The sequence below is a fragment of the Rhinopithecus bieti genome, unplaced genomic scaffold, assembly GCF_001698545.2.
Source record: "Rhinopithecus bieti isolate Rb0 unplaced genomic scaffold, ASM169854v2 scaffold_20101, whole genome shotgun sequence".
NCBI lineage: Eukaryota > Metazoa > Chordata > Mammalia > Primates > Cercopithecidae > Rhinopithecus > Rhinopithecus bieti.
This window is the reverse complement of record NW_016810242.1, coordinates 1,806,898-1,825,122: the sequence shown is the minus strand read 5'-3', so window position 1 is coordinate 1,825,122 and position 18,225 is coordinate 1,806,898. Positions and strand designations below refer to the sequence as shown.

The following is an 18,225-nucleotide window of genomic DNA, read 5'->3' as shown; positions in this document are numbered from 1 at the left end:
CTCAGCCCTCGGGCCACTTTTGTAGTTGCACTCACTCCTTGAGTGATCTCATTTCATTTTCTCCCATAGTTGGAAATACCAACTACACAGGTGGACATGTGTATATATTTGTATACCAACTTTCCAGATTCAATCATAGCCTTTCTCTTGAAATCTTGGTGTTTGTTTTCAACCGACTGTTAGATTTCTCTACTTAGACGTCTGATAGGAATGTCACATTCAACTTGTCTAAAACCAAATTCTTGATTTATTTCTTTCAGATCTGTACCTCCTCCCAGTGTTGTCCTTCTCAGTAAATGGAATCACTGTTCATTTGATTGCTCAGGCCATAAATCTTGCAGTAAATCTTTACTCTTTTCTTCCAATCCATTGTCTGATTCCGTAGACTCTACCATCAAAACATATTCTGAATATGCCAACTTCTCACCTCCTCTGCAACACCAGCTTTGTCCAAGCCACCATTATGTCTTACCTTTACTATTGCAATAGCCACTGCACTGGTCTCCAGGATCCCCCTTTCTTTTTACTTCCTAATCAGTAAGGCCTTCATGATATGTCCCCTGCAACCTCTATAAACTCATCTTTTACTTCATTTCTCTCCTGACTGCATGCCAGCCTCATTGCCTTTCTTGGTGGTCCTGGATCATACAAAGTACACTGCCCTGCCCCTTTACAGCACTTGTACCTGCCCTGTCCTTTGTCTGTGATGTTCAGGGCTTACTCCCTCCCTTCATTTAGGTCTCTGCTTAAGTGGCATTCCTTGGACAGGTCTTCCCTAAGCTCCACATTCCCATCACCCTTTATCCTCTTACTTGGCTTCATTTTTTTATACCATTCATCCCACCTGGCATTATACAGGTGTACCTCAGAGATATTATGGGTTCAGTTTTAGACCACTGTAATAAAGCAAATACCACAATAAAGCAAGTCACGCACATTTTTTGGTTTTCCAGTGCATATGAAAGTGATGTTTACACTATACTGTAGTCTATTAAGTGTTCAATAGCATTATGTTTGAACAAAGAATGTACATACCTTAATTAAAGAATATGTTATTGCTAGAAAATGCTAATGATCATCTGAGCCATCAGCCAGCTGTTGGAGTCTTTTTGCTGGTAGAGTGTCCTGGTTTGATGTTGATGGCTGCTGACTGATCAGGGTGGTGGTTGCTGAAGGTTGGGGTGGCCTGTGGCAATGTCTTAGACCAAGACAACAATGACGTTGACTGCATCAATGGACTCTTCCTTTCATGAAAGGTTTCTCTGTTGTATGTGACTCAGTTTGATAGCATTTTACCAATAATAGAACTTCTTTCAAAACTGGAGTCAATCCTCTGAAACCCTGTCACTGCTTTATCAACTAAGTGTATAAAATATTCTAAATGCTTTGCTGTCATTTCAACAACATTCATAGTGTCATCACCAGGAGTAGATTTCCTCTCAGGAAACCACTTCCTTGCTCATTCATAAGAAGCAACTCATCATTCATTCAAGTTTTATAAGATTGCAGCAATTCAGTCACATCTTCAGGCTCTCCTTTTTATTCCAGTTCTCTTCCTATTTCTACTACATATACAATTACTTCCTCCACTGAGGAAAGACATCCTCAAAGACAGCCATGAGGGTTGGAATCAACTTCTCCCAAGCTCCCGTTAATGATATTTTGACATCCCCCTATGAATTACAAATGTTCATAATGGCATCTAGGATAGTGTTATTTCTAAATGATTTTCAATTTACTTTGCCCAGATTTGTCAGAGGAATCACTATCTATGGCAGCCTTTACCTTACCAAAATATTTTTTAAATAAGACTTGGAAATCAAAATTACTCGATTCATGGGCTACAGAATGGATGTGTTTGCAGGCATAAAAACAATATTAATCTCCTTGTACCTCTCCATCAGAGCTCTCGGGTGAGCAGGTACATTGTAAATCGGCAGTGATATTTTGAAAGAAGTTTTTTTCCAAGCAGTAGGTCTCAACAATGGGCTTAAGATAGTTCATAAACCACGCTGTAAACAAATACGCTGTCATCCAGGCTGGATTGTTCCATTTATAGAGCACTGGCAGAGGAGATTTAGCATAATTCTTAAGGGCCCTTGGATTTTCAGAATGCTAAATGAGTCTTGGCTTCAGTTTAAAGTGACCAGTTATATTAGCCTGTAACAAGAAAGTCAGCTTGTCCTTTGAAGCTTTGAAGCCAGGCATTGACTATTAAAGTCCTCCTTAGCTATTAAAGTCCTCAATGTCATCTTCTTCCAGTAGAAAGCGGTTTCATTGACACTGAAAATCTGTTGTTTAGTGCAACCACCCTCATCAGTGGTGTTAGCTAGATCTGGATAACTTGCTGCAGCGTCTAAGTCAGCACTTACTGCTTCATCTTGTACTTTTATATCACGGAGATAGGTTCTTTCCTCCAATCTCATGAATCAACCTATGCTAGCTTTGCACATTTTTCCGTAGCTTTTTGACCCCTCTCAGTCTTCATAGAATTAACCAGAGTCAGGCCTTACTCTGGATTAGGCTATGGCTTCAGGGAATGTTGTGGCTGGTTTGATCTTTCCAGACCATTCAAACTTCCTTCATATCAGTAAGAAGGGTGTTTGACGTTTTTATCGTTTGTGTGTTTACCGGAGTAGCACTTTTAATGTCTTTCAAGAACTTTTTCTTTGCATTTGCAACTTGGCTAACTGTTTGATGCAAGTGGCCTAGGTTTTGGCCTTTCTCAGCTTTTGACATGCCTTCCTCACTATGCTTAATCATTTCTAGCTTTTGATTTCAAATGAGAGATGTCTATTTCTTTCACTTGAAAACTTAGAAGCCATTGTAAGGTTAATAATTGGCCTAATTTCAATATTGTTGTGTCTCAGGGAATAGGGAGGCCTGAGAAGGGTGAGAGAGATGGGGGAACAGCCAGTTCCATACACTGACCAGTCAGAACACACATCATTTATTGATGAAGTTTGTTATCTCATATGGGTGCAATTTGTGACACTCCAAAACAATTATAAAAGTGACATCAAAGGTCTCATATCACAGATCACCATAACAGACAAAATAACAATGAAAAAGTTTAAAATACTGTGAGAATTATCAGAGACATGAAGTAAGCACGTGCTGTTGGAAAAATAGTGCCAAAAATAGTGCCAGTAGACTTGTTTGACACAGGGTTCTCACAACCCTTCAATTTGTAAAAAAGAAAAAAAAAGTATCTGCAAAGTGCAATAAAGCAAACCATAACAAAATGAGCTATTGCCTATACATTTATGAATTATCTCTCTGCTATTAGAATTCAAGCTTTATGAGGGCAGGGACTTTACAGCTTTTGTTCACTCTCATATTCTCAGGACCCAAAACAGTGTCTGACAAATAATAGGTGCTCAGTAAATATTTATTGAATGAATTAGTAAATAAAATTTGCTTGTGAGTTTCAGATGGGATAAAAGCAGGATATAAAACAACTTTGAAGTCTTTTCAACACCTTAATATTATGCTTAGAACTTTTAAAAACCTGTATTCTCAAGTACAGTATTTTCACTGGTTTTCCCTAAAACAACATGAACTTTACTAGAAATCTCTTAGGTGTAAGTAGAGAAGATATGACGAAGGTTATAGTTATTAAAGCCAAAATAATTATCGATCTTTTAAAAACATACATGAGATCATGTTACTCCCCTGCTAAATCCCTCCAGTGGTTTTTCACTGCACTTTGACTTATATTAAAATTCCTTCTCATGGCACATAATCTGGCTCCAGCTGACTTCCAAACCTCATCTTGTCTTTGTTATTCACCTCCCCATCATCTCAGCAGTCTTCTCTGTGGCCCAACAAGGCATGAGGCTGGTTCCTGCTAAAAGGCCTTAGTACTTACTTAGAACAAGTACTTAGTATTTGTTCTGTCTGCCCGAGCACTTTCTGCTCACTTCTCCACAAAGCTGTTTTCTTATCATTCAGAGCTCAAAGTCTAAACCCCAAAGTGCCCTCCATGATCAATCTAATAATAATCATATGAGCTGCTCCCTCCCCACGCCCCAGGATATGTGCACCTATGACTCTGCTTTTCTTTATTTATCATTAGAAATGACTTTGTTGTTTTTCCATCCTCCACTAGAGTGCAACCTCTGTGAGCATGGGTACCTTGTCTGCCATTCACAGACGTGCCTCTGCTGCAGCCTGCTTCAGAGTGGGTGCTCTGTGAGCGTCTACTGTGGAATGAGTGACCCCATCGTGTCTGAAGGCTGGCTGTGTCTTCATCAGAAAGCTTCTTCTCCTCTTCCATCAGTCCGCCCGGCTGACCTAGAGCTGGTTGAGGCTCGGGCCTCCTCCTAGTTCCTCAGTGCTTCCCGCACCCCCTGCCCTGTACCTCTCAGGTCGTTACCTTGATGGCCCCCGTGGCTATCTGGATATGGTGCAGCCGTCGCAGCGTGCTCTCTCTGTCGATGAAGTAGGAGGCGGCCAGCTGGTGCAGGGTCTCCAGGGACACAGCCGAGCTGTTCCCACTGCCCCCGATTATAGAGGCACCTCCTGTTGTCTCTGTCTTTCTTCCCAGTTTCCGCTTGTCCACAAAAATGGTCAGGGACTCTTCTCCTACGGTGAACAACACGAGTGTATTGGTGAGGCTCTCTGCTCTTGAATCCCCTACCAATAGGAACATAAACCCTTGGCCAGGGTAGACACAGCTGAGAGAGAGCACAGCCCCTGCTGCCAAGCTCTTTCCCCAGCCCTTACCATCTTTAGAAGAGGCTCATCAGAGGGAGCCACAGGCCAGCGGCCTCGCTGCCTGAAAGGCCCTCTTCCAAAGCTCAGTCCCCCTGCCCTCAGCTTATCTGTTTAACATCTTCTATTGAACTCTGTCTCAAGCAATCCTTCTCCATAGGGGAGACACAATTCTCTCTCTCAAGTTGTTTACGAGGAGTCTTCGTGGCTTTTTCTGCTCCCTCGGGAAGGGCAAAAGCCTTGAAGCTCCATTTCCCTCCCCCCCATCAAACACTCAACACCTGCCGCATGCCGACAGCTGGCCTGAGCCCTGGGAGAGCTTGTTTGGGTCGATTGGACAGTGAGCTAAATGTTATAATGAATCCTGCTTCCTTCTTCCCAGGGCAGAGGGAACTCTGCATCTTCAGAGCTTTTGATCCTGCCCTGGTAGGTTCTAGCCCACATTGCTCCACCCTACCCCCACCCTCCGCCCCACAAGAGGGTGATTCATCAGCCCAGAACCACTGGAGTTGTTTGGACAGTTTCCAATCTTTATCGAGAGGAAGAGGGGTCAGTACTCCAGGGACTTCGACTTCTTTGCCTGTGAGTCTGACCATTGTAGCCACAGCAAACATTAGAAAGTGGCGAAGCCTCAGGGGTTGGGTGACTCAGCGAAGCGAAAACTGGGAGCGCCCCCTGCTGGCAAGTGCTTGTTAGGAGCCTGTCCACCTCCAACCGCCATACACAACTTCCCCTCCTCAAGAGAGCCTTATAAGCAAATAGAGATGCTCTGGGGTAAATTGAGATGTCAAGAGACTACACTGTTTTCAAATGCACCAGAAAGACTTCTGAGGCAGTAAAAGACCAGGAGGAACAAAAGACTGTTGAAGCTATACTACATAAGTCTTAACGTTATTTCCAACGGTCTGGCAACCAATTAGCTTAGGATTGTGATGTTGCTTACCTCCAAGGGTGGCAGAAAGTAAGAAATGAGTGCCGTACTTTTTAATCAGGTTTTCGGTAACCTGTTGCAGATTGGGTCTCCTTCCAAGGAGGCGAATGTTCCGGATAAACTCTGGGGCAAGAGGCAATGGCAAACTGAAGAAGTCCTTCCTTTCTAGAGCCAAGTTGTTCACCTTCCAACGGGCAAACTCCCTGGAGGAAAAGCCAAGGGGTAAGGAAAAGCTGACCGCGTTTCAGAGCAAGAGGCATAAAATCTGAAGTAGGTAATGTTCTTCCTCCACTTGCAACCACTCATCTCCTCTCAGCCCACATCCCCCCCCCTCCCCTCCACCCGCTGGAGGTGCCCAGTGTCCGGCAGAGGCCCCTTAGCCTCTCACCTGGCCTGTCATTCACATGCTGTAAGAAAGCTCTGTCTCCACTGACCTCCATCAGAGCCTCTCCCAGCCAACTTTCTCATCAGGCAGTAGTTGATTAGCTTATTCTATGAAGTCATGGTTTACAGTGTCGAGTAGTAGAAAAAACACACATTGGAACAGTGGTTTGCAAAGATGTGATCTAATCACAGCTGTCTTATAGTGAATGAGTCACATCACCTGTCATGGCCTCAGTTACTCACCTGTGAAGTCAGGAGGCTTGCTCTAGAACCACTGCCCTCACATTTTGATCTCTGATCCCCTTCACACTGTTAAAAATTATTGAATCCCCATATTTGTACATGTGGCTTAGAGCTATTGAGATTTACCATTTTAGAAATTAAAACCGAGAAAATCAACATTTGTTATTTCATTTAGAGATAACATTAATAAACCCATTACATAAAACCTAACCTTTTCATGACAACTGTATGTTCTGAAACAAAACAAATTTAGCAAGAAGAGTGGCATGGCTTTGCATGTTTGCAAATCTCTTTAATATCAGGCTTAGCAGAAAAGAGCTGCACTCTCATATTTGCTTCTACATTCAATCTGTTTTCATAATTGTGGATTTTCATCTTTGCTACTACACTAAACTAAACAGATGGTAGTTTCTTAAAGGTTAGTTACAATATGGAATCTGAAATCATATCAGTGAACTTTTCATGCTTTGTTACATTAAATCCAGTGTTCTATATTGTAATCTGAATGGATCTTTCTATCCTGCATAATGTTGTAACATCATGTGTTGGTCATCTGGAAAATATCAGGTCACCGAGTTATGCAGATCTTCCACGTTTTGACACTTTTCATTATGTAATATTAAAACATCTCACTATGTAATATCACGACCAATCTCTTCAAAGTCTTTAAATATTAGGAAAATGTCAAGTTCATGAGGATGAATGCAAGTTTTCTAAAATTTGAATTTTCATTTAAAAGTTTAAATTGTATTATTGGTAACAAATACTGTCAGGTGTTTTCCTTGCAGAGGCTGGCTCTAGTTAATTCTTTTTTTTTTTTTTTTTTTTTTTTTTTTGGAGAAACCGTCTGCCAGACACTCAAGTCTGAATAATCATAGTTTGCCTGTCACTTGTGCTTTCAAGAAAAATGGAGTTCCATGAAAAAAGTGGCTAATTCAGCTTGCAACTCAACCACAAAAGTATTTTTCCTTGAGACAATTATAGTACTTAAGTAGCCTCAGATTTGCTTTATGTGCACTTCCCATTTCATCTTACAGAATATTAAAAACACATGTACCCAAGGGTCAAGATTTAATAAAATTAATAAATGTTTCTGCTTTAAGTGAAGCGTGTGTGTGTGTGTGTGTGTATGTGCGCGCGCATGTGTGGTTGTGTGTTTAGGTGCAAGTGTGTAATGAAGAATACATGACTCCTAGTGTTATGTGGTGTCACTGCCTTTATTCAAATTAAGGTACCAGCAGTTTTATTTTGTACCTTCAGTGCAAATGTCAACATGAACACTCTGAAATAGACTAAGAGGATCCATATTTTAAGAAGCCTTATTTTAGAAGATTGCAAAGTCGTTCGTTTCTAATTCTGTTGAAGATTTTAATTTTCAAGCTTTGCTCCTCATTGGAATGTTTGCATTTTAAAGGGGACAGGTTTATAAATCTTTGTCTTGGGATGGAATTTAAAGAATCATATCCATTAATAAGAAATGAGTTTTACATTGTCCCCCAGATTGTACTGGTAAGAACAGCTCCACTGCCTTAGGAAGCAACAAAATGTAAAGTGTTTACACCCTCTTCACCCATCCCAAATCTGCTCATCGTAACAGTGCCAAACCTTGGTCTAACCTTCCCCAAATGTCCATGAAATGCAAATGATAGGGTTGCATAAAAATAAAATAATTAAAAATAAATAAATAGATTTTTGACAAAGATGCCAGGAACACACATTTGGGAAAGGAGAATGTCTTTAATAAATGGTGCTGAAAAAACACAACATCCACATGCAGAAGAATAAAACTTACCTATCACCATGTACAAAAATCAGCTCAAAATGAATGAAATACTTAAATGTAAGACTCAAAACTATAAAACTAATAGAATAAAGTATAGGGGAAAAGCTTTATGACATTGATGTGGGCAAGATTTTTGGGGTAAGAACCCGAAAGCACAGGCAACAAAAGCAAAAATAAACAAATGAGATGACATTAAACTGAAAAGCTCCTGCATAGTAAAGGAAACAATAGAGTGAGGAGACAACCTACAGAACTGAAGAAAATATTTGCAAACTATGAGTCCAATAAAGGGTTCATATCCAGACTATGTAAAGAACTCAAATAACTTCATAGCAAAAGAACAATTTTTTTTTAATGGGCAAAAGAGTTGAATAGACATTTTTCAAACGAATACATAAAAATGGCCAGCAGGTGCATGATAAAATGCTCAACATCACTAATCATCAGGGAAATACAAATCAAATGCACAGTGAGATGTCACCTCACCCTCGTTAGAATGGCTGTTATCAAAAAGCCAGAAAATAACAAATGCTGGCCAGGATGCAAAGAAAGGGGAACTCTAATACACTGTTGGTGGGAGTGTAAATTAGTGCAGTCATTATGAAAACAGCATGAAGATTCCTCAGAAAACTAAATATAGAACTACCATATGATCTAGCAATCTCACTACTAGGTACATATTCAAAGGAACTGAAATTAGTATATCAAAGAGATATCTGCACCCTCATGTTTATTGCAGCACCATTCAAAATGACCAAAATATGGAATCCACCTAAATTTCCACAAACTGATGATATACACAATGAAATACTATTCAGCTGGGAAAAGAATGAAATCCTATCATTTGCAGCAACATGGATGAACCCGGAGGACATAATGTTAAGTGAAATAAGCCAGGCATAGAAAGACAAATACCACATAACCTCACTCATATGTAGAGTCTAAAAAAGTTGATATCATGGAATTGGAGAGTAGAATAGTGGTTACCAGAGGCTAGGAAGGGTAGTAGGAAAGGGAAATGGGGAGAGCTTGGTTAACAGATACAAAGTTACAGTTAGGAAGAATAAGTTCTGTGCTCTATTACATAGTAGGGTGACCATGGCTAATAATAATGTACTGTAGATTTTAAGTAACTAGAAAAAAGCATCTTGAAAGTTATCACCACAAAGAAATGATACATGTTTGAGGTGATGTATATGCTAACTCCCTTGATTTGATCATTATTCAGTGTATGCATGTATTGAAACATCACACCAATACACTGTTGTGCCAGATATGTCAATTATGAACAAAATTTTAAAATTAAAATTATAAATACATAAATAAATAAAAATCCATGCTACATTTGATGCATAATCCCCCCATCTAACTCTGGAGACTGACAGGGGAGGAGCATGTGTCAAATACTACTGGGGAAACAAAGAAAAGCAGGTGACTAATAATTCATGGTTCCAACAAGGTCTTCAAAATTCCTGCTGTGTAGCTTTATTTATCTAAGAAGGTAAGTTCATAATAACATATTGTCAGTTATTTCCTTTGTGCAGCAAGTGCTAAACTTTAATTAAAGTACAGAGTATTTGTCAAAAGTATTTTCTATCCCAAACCCCACTGCAGGGTAAAGAACAGTTGCCTAATCTCATCTCTAATTGGCTGGATGGAAACTAGACTCCTCTCACTGGTTAGTTGGTAATTACATTGATGAATCATAAAATCAGATTACTACAAGCAAACAAACAAACAAAAAACCTTAGGGTCATCAAACCCAGCCCCCTTGCTTTGGGATAGGGCACCTCTAGACTTCATTAACTAATGGTTTCTAACCTATTATTTTTCTAGATTGCTGGGGGGAAAAGACATTATTACATTTTCCATAGTTTCTTACAATGGTCAAAGCCCCTCACAGAAAGGAAAGGACAACTTAGCATAGAGGTGGGGCCCACTTTAATTAAATATAATAAATAAAAATTGGTAGTCAGTTGTCTGACCCAGTCAGACACTGGGTCTGGATGGGAATTAGTATTCTCTAGTTTCCTCATGTTTCTCGTAAAACAGAGAGGGCAAGAGGTTTACCTAAAGCAATAAAGCCAGTTGATAATAGAACCAGAACAAAAAGCTAGTGTGCTGACCCTCCTTCTATGCTATTAACAGAAACTATGATGGCGGTGACAATAGTCACAACTGAGACTCAGAGAGACTAAGAAAGTAGTGTGGATGAAATCACAGTTAGTAAATGACAGAGTTGTGCTTAAAACCCAGGCCAATATCGTACTGCTGTTTCTATAGCACTGTTTTCCTTCGAGTAGATGAGGTTAAGTATTAAGTGTATTTTATCAAATTCTAATTTTTTGTGGTGTTTGGTATCCTTTAACACACATACTTTTATTACCCAGAACATTCCACTTTTCACATTTTCTACATAAAACATGGATTAGTTGTATATTCAAAACATAGCATAACGTTTGCACCACAGCAAAATGTTCCTGGATTAAGGCAATTTTAACATGCCCATTTGCAGGAGAAGAAATTGAGATGCCTCAAAAAGCCAAGTCCATACAAAAGGTACATGGGAGGAATCACAGATAAAGGCCTGAGTCCAGCTCCTGTGGCTGCTAAAGAAATCATAACACAGAATAATGAATGACCTAGAAAAAGGAATGATACTGTCTAAGGAAGTTTTTTATGAGCAAATAATAAAAAATAATGGCTAACATTTAATGAATTTTTAGTATGTGATAGGCATTCCAAGCATCTTACAAGGATTAGTTAATATTATATTCAAAACACCATATAAGGGGGAAAATATAATTATCTTCATTTATAGATGATGAAATTGAGGTACAAATAAGTTAATTTGCCCAGTAGTTTAACTACTAGTTAAGTAGTTTAAGCCAGTAGGTGGCAAGGTCAGGATTTAAACACGGACTGTCTGACTCCAGTACACACAGTCTTTGCTGCTAGGCTATACTACTTTCATCTGTGAAACTCTAAGGAACAACTGTGCTATGGAGTAAAAGTGTGTGCATGTGGGGGAAGAGAGTTTCAATAGTGCCATATAGGGACTATAAGGATAGGGACTATATTTGGAGAATTTCACTGGAGAAAGAATCCGTAAGAATGCATACAAGTGGCAGCTGGGTGCCGTGGCTCACACCTGTAATCCCAGCACTTTGGGAAGCCGAGGTGGGTGGATCACAAGGTCAGGAGTTTGAGACCAGCCTGACCAAGATGGTGAAACCTGCTCTCTACTAAAAATACAAAAATTAGCCGGGCACAGTGGCAGGTGCCTGTAATCCCAGCTACTCGGAAGGCTGAGGCAGGAGAATAGTTTGAACCTGGGAGGCGGAGGTTGCAGTGAGCTGAGATTGTGCCATTGCACTCCAGCCTGGGCAACAGGGCAAGACTCCATCTCAAACAAACAAACAAACAAACAAAAAAGAATACATAAAAGTGGCTACATTTGCCAAAGAACAAAAACCAAAAAAGCCCAAATCTACTTTCATCACAAACTACAGGGGGCTATCAACTCAGAATTAGGCTCAAGTGGGCATGGTGGCTAGTGCCTGTAGTCCCAGTTACTCAGAAGGCTGAGGTGGGAGTATCTTTTGAGCCCAGGAGTTTGAGTCCAGCCTGGGAAACAGAGCAAGACCCCCGTCTCAAAAAATATTAGGCATAAGGCCTCAGCCACAGGAGTTCGAGTCCAGCCTGGGCAACATAGCAAGACTCCTGTCTCAAAAAAGAAACATTAGGCATAAGTACTCAGCCACAGAAAGGTTCAGACTCTCAGGGCTCCCAGTGATTTTCTCTTCAGCCCCAATAAATTTCTTCCTTGCCCTTTGGGGCCCTTCTTGGAACCAAAATAATGGAGAAACATCTGTGAGTGGTGTTTGAGCCAGAAAGTGGTAAAAATGTGCTTACAGAACGTATTAACCTGGTTCTTTCCAGCATCTGCAAACCTTAGAGGCAATACTGGAAGGCAGCCTGAGCTATTCAAAGAAGAAATGTTCATTTCCGATTTTTCATTTAGCAGTTTTCCCCCCAGTAATAGAATAATCAAGGCTCTTTTTTTTTAACTAAGAAAAAGATGTTTTCTATATATCAATTATATTAACACACACTGCTTCAATTAAGCCATCATCTTTGTTTCAATTAAGATATCAAGTAAATCTCCATTTCAATTTAGCCATTTCTCCTAAAATCTTCTCCCACTGTGTTTGTTACACAGTAAACAATCTGAGAAAGCAAACATTTCTAACAGCACTATAGTCCCTATGTAAAGTGTCTTTAGAATAGGAGCGGCCACTGCATTCAGGGATCACAGGTTCAGCCAAAGGGTAAAGAGAGCTCTTCCCTGTGGACTTTGCCTGTAAAATGCATTCACGTTGCACATAAAAAGGGTGCTTCAGTAAACTGCTATAATTAACAAAAATTCAGTCAATTTTCCATCTTCCTCTAGCATGCTTTAGGTTAGCCTAGAGTGAACAATGTGTATTTCCGTGAAAGGGTGAACACACACATAAAATCATTAATAAAAACCAAACCAATGTCCAGGGAAGGGATAACCCAGCCTGGAAGGTATAATCCAGTGTGTTAAATCAGCCAAGCATACTGACACTCAGAATATTTTAGATATAATGATATCTAAATAATCAGTGCTGAAGTAATTGTAGTTATCTTTATCCCAAGTTGCATAACACTGGTGGCTCAGATTGCCAAAAAATGATGCTTCTGGTTGTAACTGAGTTTAGGGATTTCCCCAAAATCCAAAGGGGCCCTGCAATAGGAGAGTTGAACCACGGCCATGCCAGATCTCAGGCACAGGAGCTTCAGCAGGGTTTTGAGACTGGGCCAGCTCTGGGTTTGAGGCAAAAGGGTCTCCGATGAGAATACTAAATGGCTACAAATGTTCCTAATTCAAAAGATGTAAATAAAAAGTGCTGCCTCCAACTCAAGCTACTGACTCATGTCAGCAGCCACCTGCAGCACTATGTTACACAAGGTCAACAAGAAATCTCCCAGCAAGAATCCCCCTGCGGGGTCTCGTGCCTGAAGATGAAAGGCTCAGAAAGAGCACAGCTGGGGTCTTCCAGCCCGGGTGCTGTTTCCAGCAGCTGCACACGGAAGCACCACTTTCCAGGCTCATAAACTGAGAACATTGACCTGGCCCCTGTGAAGAGTCATTACCTATGAAGCCTCCCTCCCTATGAAGCCTTAAGGGGAAGAGTATGAAAACACACACACACACGTGCGCACACACACACACAAACCTCAGTGAAGCTCAAATCTAGAAGTACAGGTTGAGTGTCCCTAATCTGTAAATCTGAAATCTAAAATGTTCCAAAATCCAAAACTTTTTGAGCATCAACATGATTCTCAAAGGGAACACTCACTGGAGCATTTAGAATTTCATATTTTCAGATTAGAGATGCTGATCCAGTATAATGCAAATATTCTAAAATCTGAAAAAAAATTCAAAATATTTCTGGTCCCCCAAAATTTTTGGATAAGTGATACTCAACCTGTAATGAATACTGTAGCCTACAGTGTGGGTGGTTGTGCTATAACTTCACGCGAACAGCCGGATTATTCTGTTACCAGTTTTTTTAATAGATCTTTCATCTTTCCACCTCTGCGGGGGAAGCATGTTCAGGCCCATTTCCAAGTCCACAGATAGGGCTGTCATTTGGAAAGTCACATCCTGCATCCTAAGCATGCAGCTCTACCCACCCCCCTCCACCGCGGCACCCCTGCAGGCTTGGCACCAACCTATCCCAGTGTCACTGTGCCCCTGCATACTAGGAGACGTTTGTTCCTCCTGCGTTAGACTCCAGGCTGGGTTTACTGAGGAGGAAATCAATGCTGCTTCCAGCAGAGCCAACCAATCACCGCCTGCTCACTATTCTGCGTTTCTCAGAATAGGACTTGAGAGACCGTAGGGAAGTCTTAAGGCAACCACGGAACCCACTTTGCAAACAATTGCAGAAGGAGTGGGCTGTCAGGGTAGGGACATTGACCTCTATTCTTTGGCCTTCCTGATCTATATCCAATGATCTATCTTTTGGGGGCACACCCTCCAACTTTTTGTGCTCAAAAGGACTGCAGTGCTGAAAGAGACTGGGCTATTATTCTCCAAACAGTTGTCATGATATGAACCAAACTGGTTTTCCCTGAAAAATGAAGGTAAATACAGGACATGTTATTGGATAAAATATGTAAGAACTCTGGAGCAAAAGAGATAGACCAGCCCTAAGCCAAGGACATAGTTTTCTTGTCATTTTTCCTAGGACTTCACTTTGTCTACTTACACTGTCAACCAATGACCCATGGGAAATTTTCTCACATACCAACCAGTTCTGGGTAAGTGCAACTGCCTTTGTTCTCAGAGCCTTTGTCTTGGAGATTTGCCTTTCCCCAATTAGCTTGAGACTTGCCAATTGGACAGAGGAAACTCAGTAAATACCACTGAGTGTCACGCCGCTGATTTTCCTAAAGAATTTCAGACACAGGAAGCCCTCTCTTTCTTCATCTTTCTACCAATATACCTCACATCCAGGGCTACTGCTCCCATCACAGAACTCAATCCACCAAGCGATGACATCACCATTTTGTCTTTTTCATAGGACTCACATTTTCATCTTGAAAACTCACATGAACAAGAATAGCCAAAGCCAACATGTACATTGAGTGATGCCAGTTTTTTATCCAGTGACTCAGCTATGATGGTTTCACATTCTCTATCAAGCTGGACATTTTAGGGGCTTAACGATATATCATACTTTGGCTCCTATACAGAGACAGTATTTCTAGACACATCACATCACCAAGAGATTTCTATCTCAACAACAGATTACTGTAATGTACTTGGCTATTAGAGACTTTACTGCTATAATGAATAGGATATGATTAATCTGAGTTATAAAAAGAAATGAGAATAAAAACCATAATCTCATATATTGGTGTAGTGCTTTCCTGAGAGATTGGGGGGAAGTGGTAAAGCAGTGATGGAACCCACTTTGCAAACAATGACAGAAGCAGTCAGCTATCATGGTAGGGACATTGACCTTCTCTATTCTTTGGCCCTCCTGATCTATTTCCAGTAGTCTCTCTTTCGGGGGCACCCCCTCTAACTTTTAGTGCTCAAAAGGACTACAGAACTGAAAGGGAAGAGGCTATTATTCTCCAAACAGTTGTCTTGATATGAACCAAACTGGTTTTTTGCACACAATTTTTACACACGCTTATTTTATCTATACAGGGACCTTGAGAGAAAGGGAGAGAAAGTATCATTAATCAACTATTAAGCTTTTACATGTTAACACATGAGAAGACAGAGAAACTGAGAGAAATGACTTGCCCCAAGTCTCAGTTGACTAGTGGTAGAGTTTAACTAGAACCTAGACCATGCTACCAATGATTTTCTGCCTTCGTCTGTGGCCTGTGTTCAAGCTCAGGGACTACTGTCCACCTTTGTCATACTTCCCAGGTGATTCTTTTGGCTTGTTTACCTCTGTGGCTGGGAGAGATCCCCAGGCAGGAAGGCTTCAGTCCAGGAGTCATTTGGTTAAGTAATATCTCAGACCTTGCGACTCTTAGAGACACAAGAGCAGAAATGAGGCCATCTCTTCCCTGATGTCCTGGTGCTCTCCATCTTTTCACTGTCTGGGAGAATTCAAGAAGCCTGGCATGGAGGTAATTTAGCAGCCTGCTGTGTTCTCAAACAACGGCCCGTAAACAATGATTGGCCAATTTCATTCTAATCTTCCCAATTTTGCTCTAATTAAAATCAAGCTGCAGCTTTCAAACAGTTTAATTAAGGCTGATTGGGAGACATGGGGGAGGGGAGAGTCAAGCTTAAAGGAGGAGGAGGAGATCACTGTTTGGCTAGTCTCACACTGCCCTGGTGGGGCTTGGGGACATAGGGAGAGCACTGAGAGTGGTGTGTTTATAGAATCAACATGAAAGACAACAGACTCACTGGAATGAGGGCCCAGTGAATCTGTGCAACCAGAAGAAACTGAAGAGGGAGCTGAGACCTGTGTCTTTCCAGGCACTCACTGTCAGGTCTTTCCTGACATCCCAAACTGCTCCCCAGCATCTCATCGGCTCAACTGTGGACAGCATAGCTCTCATCAAATGTCTTCCTGAGCTTCCTTTATTTACTTGACTCCCAGAGAATTCCCGCAGACTGGTAATTCCTTCCATTATTCTACAAGTTTATTCCTTTTGCAAAGAAATAGCCCCTCTGGTATTTTGGTGCATTTAATTTTTATGTGGGTCATTCTTCTTTGGACTAAATAGTTTTAGTTCCTTCAACACAGTTTCCAGATTCCTAGGCCTACATGCTCAACCTTTTCTGCTTGCAATCAATGGTATTTCTTTTTAAAGATGGAAACCAAATTTGAACGCAATCCGGTAGATATATTCTGAGCCACTGAGAGTACGTTAGGATACAAGATCTGAATACATCATTAGCACCATCATTATGACCATTATCATCGTTTCAGTTATTAGTGAGACCCTCTGTTTCCAGGAATGGAAGTAGATGCTTTATATATTTTTAAATTGTCACTGTAATCTTACAGATGTCAGTGTGGTTGATTGAATCACCATTCTCGCCAGTATTAGGATGCCCTTTGACATGTTACTTTGCAATATCACTCACTTGTGAGGAGGGAGCTTATTTCCCTCCCTCAAGGATATTGGGTTTGGCTATGTGACTTTGCTTTGGACAAAGGAATGAGGGCAGAAGTGATTGTGTGCTGATTTGGGACCAAGACCTCAATAGATACTGAACATTTCCACTCTCTGTCTTGCATTTCTGCCCTTACTATGAGAATTGCTTCCCCCAGGTACTGCAGGTGCTGCTCTTTTAGCCTGGGTCCCAGAATAAACACCATTAGAAGAAACACCTAATGGCCTCCTTGCAGACCTGCAGCAAGAAGCAAAGCTAACCCAGCAAACCTGCACGTGCGTGAGTAAGAATACATTTTATTTTTTATTTTATTTTATTTTATCTTTCTGAAATGGAGTCTCACTCTGTCACCCAGGCTGTAGTGTAGTGGCATGATCTTGGCTCACTGCAGCCTCTGCCTCCCAGGTTTAAGCAATTGTCTTGCCTCAGCCTCCCGAGTAGCTGGGACTACAAGCACATGCCAACACACCTAGCTAAGGAATAAATTATTTTTAAGCTACTGAATTTTGTTGCTTTTTGTATGCATCATTGTAGCAATAGTTAAATGACACACACCACAAGTGTTAGTCCTATTTTATAGCTAAGCTTGTTGAGGCTCAGATAACACACACAAGGACACAAAAATAAGTAAGGGTGAAGGCAGTCTATGCTGTTGCTGCTATATATTTTTTATTAATGTACTTGAATATTACATTCATTTTTTAAAGACAAAAATATTCCTTGCTAACAGTAATCATATCATCGGTCGGTATCCCATATTTCTTTCCAGCCCCAGAATTTTTTTTTCTCAAGTATCACAGTCAAGTCAGGTCTCTTATATTTGTGACACTGACATTTTTAACTTCAATTTAGGGCTTTACATTTCACCCTCTTTTTGCATTCCACCCTTTGTGGCAGAGGCTGGCAAGTTGTTTCCAAAGATGTTTCCATTTTCCTCCTGGGCTCACAGATGGACAATTTCCCACCCCCACCCCCACAGCTTCTTCTGCATTTAAACATAGCCATGTGACTGAATTCTACAGTAGAATATGAGTCCAGGTCTATACCATCAAACCTCTCATGAAATCCGTCATGCTCTTTCTCTTCCTTTGTCTACCAGGATCCAGGACTCTGAGGCCCTAAGGGATGGCAGAACGATGAGGCCGAAGGAGTCTTCGTCCTGAATTGATTTCGTGAAGCAATCTCCTTTTATGTCTCTCATAAATTGTATTGTAGTGTGACATGAGCAAAAACATAAACTTTCATTAAGTCACTCAGATTTGAAGACTATTTGTTTCAGCAGCTAGCCTACTTTGACTAATACTGTCTTGATTGTATCTATCCAATATTCTAGCCTGATGAAACCATCTTGGCTCTTGATTTCTTAACTGTATTGCCTAGCTGGATAAGGGTTCAGTTACTGTTCAAGCAGCCATGCTCCCATTACTTCTCAGTTCAGCAACAATCCTGTATGTGATCTCCCTTCTTCTTGCTTTCTGG

The 18,225-nt window shown here is 40.8% G+C and overlaps 1 protein-coding gene and 1 long non-coding RNA gene across 3 annotated transcripts in view; one reads left to right on the top strand and one right to left on the bottom strand.

Moving 5' to 3' along the window:
- BRINP2 (BMP/retinoic acid inducible neural specific 2) overlaps positions 1-18,225 on the bottom strand; it is a 110,537-nt gene that overhangs the window by 20,514 nt on the left and 71,798 nt on the right. Inside the window, exons 3-4 of the mRNA XM_017891703.1 lie at positions 5,660-5,850; positions 4,379-4,587 (exon numbers count right to left, since the gene is read on the bottom strand). Of these exons, the coding sequence (XP_017747192.1) occupies positions 4,379-4,587; positions 5,660-5,850 (400 nt within the window). The remainder of the gene's footprint in view (positions 1-4,378; positions 4,588-5,659; positions 5,851-18,225) is intronic.
- Positions 5,164-17,989, top strand: LOC108541928 (uncharacterized). 2 transcript variants are annotated; one of them, XR_001889121.1, is made up of 4 exons: positions 5,164-5,298; positions 5,730-5,869; positions 16,904-17,025; positions 17,846-17,989. It is a non-coding gene; the product is annotated as an uncharacterized LOC108541928 (long non-coding RNA). The 2 variants fall into 2 exon arrangements; XR_001889120.1 differs by having other exon boundaries at positions 16,904-17,029.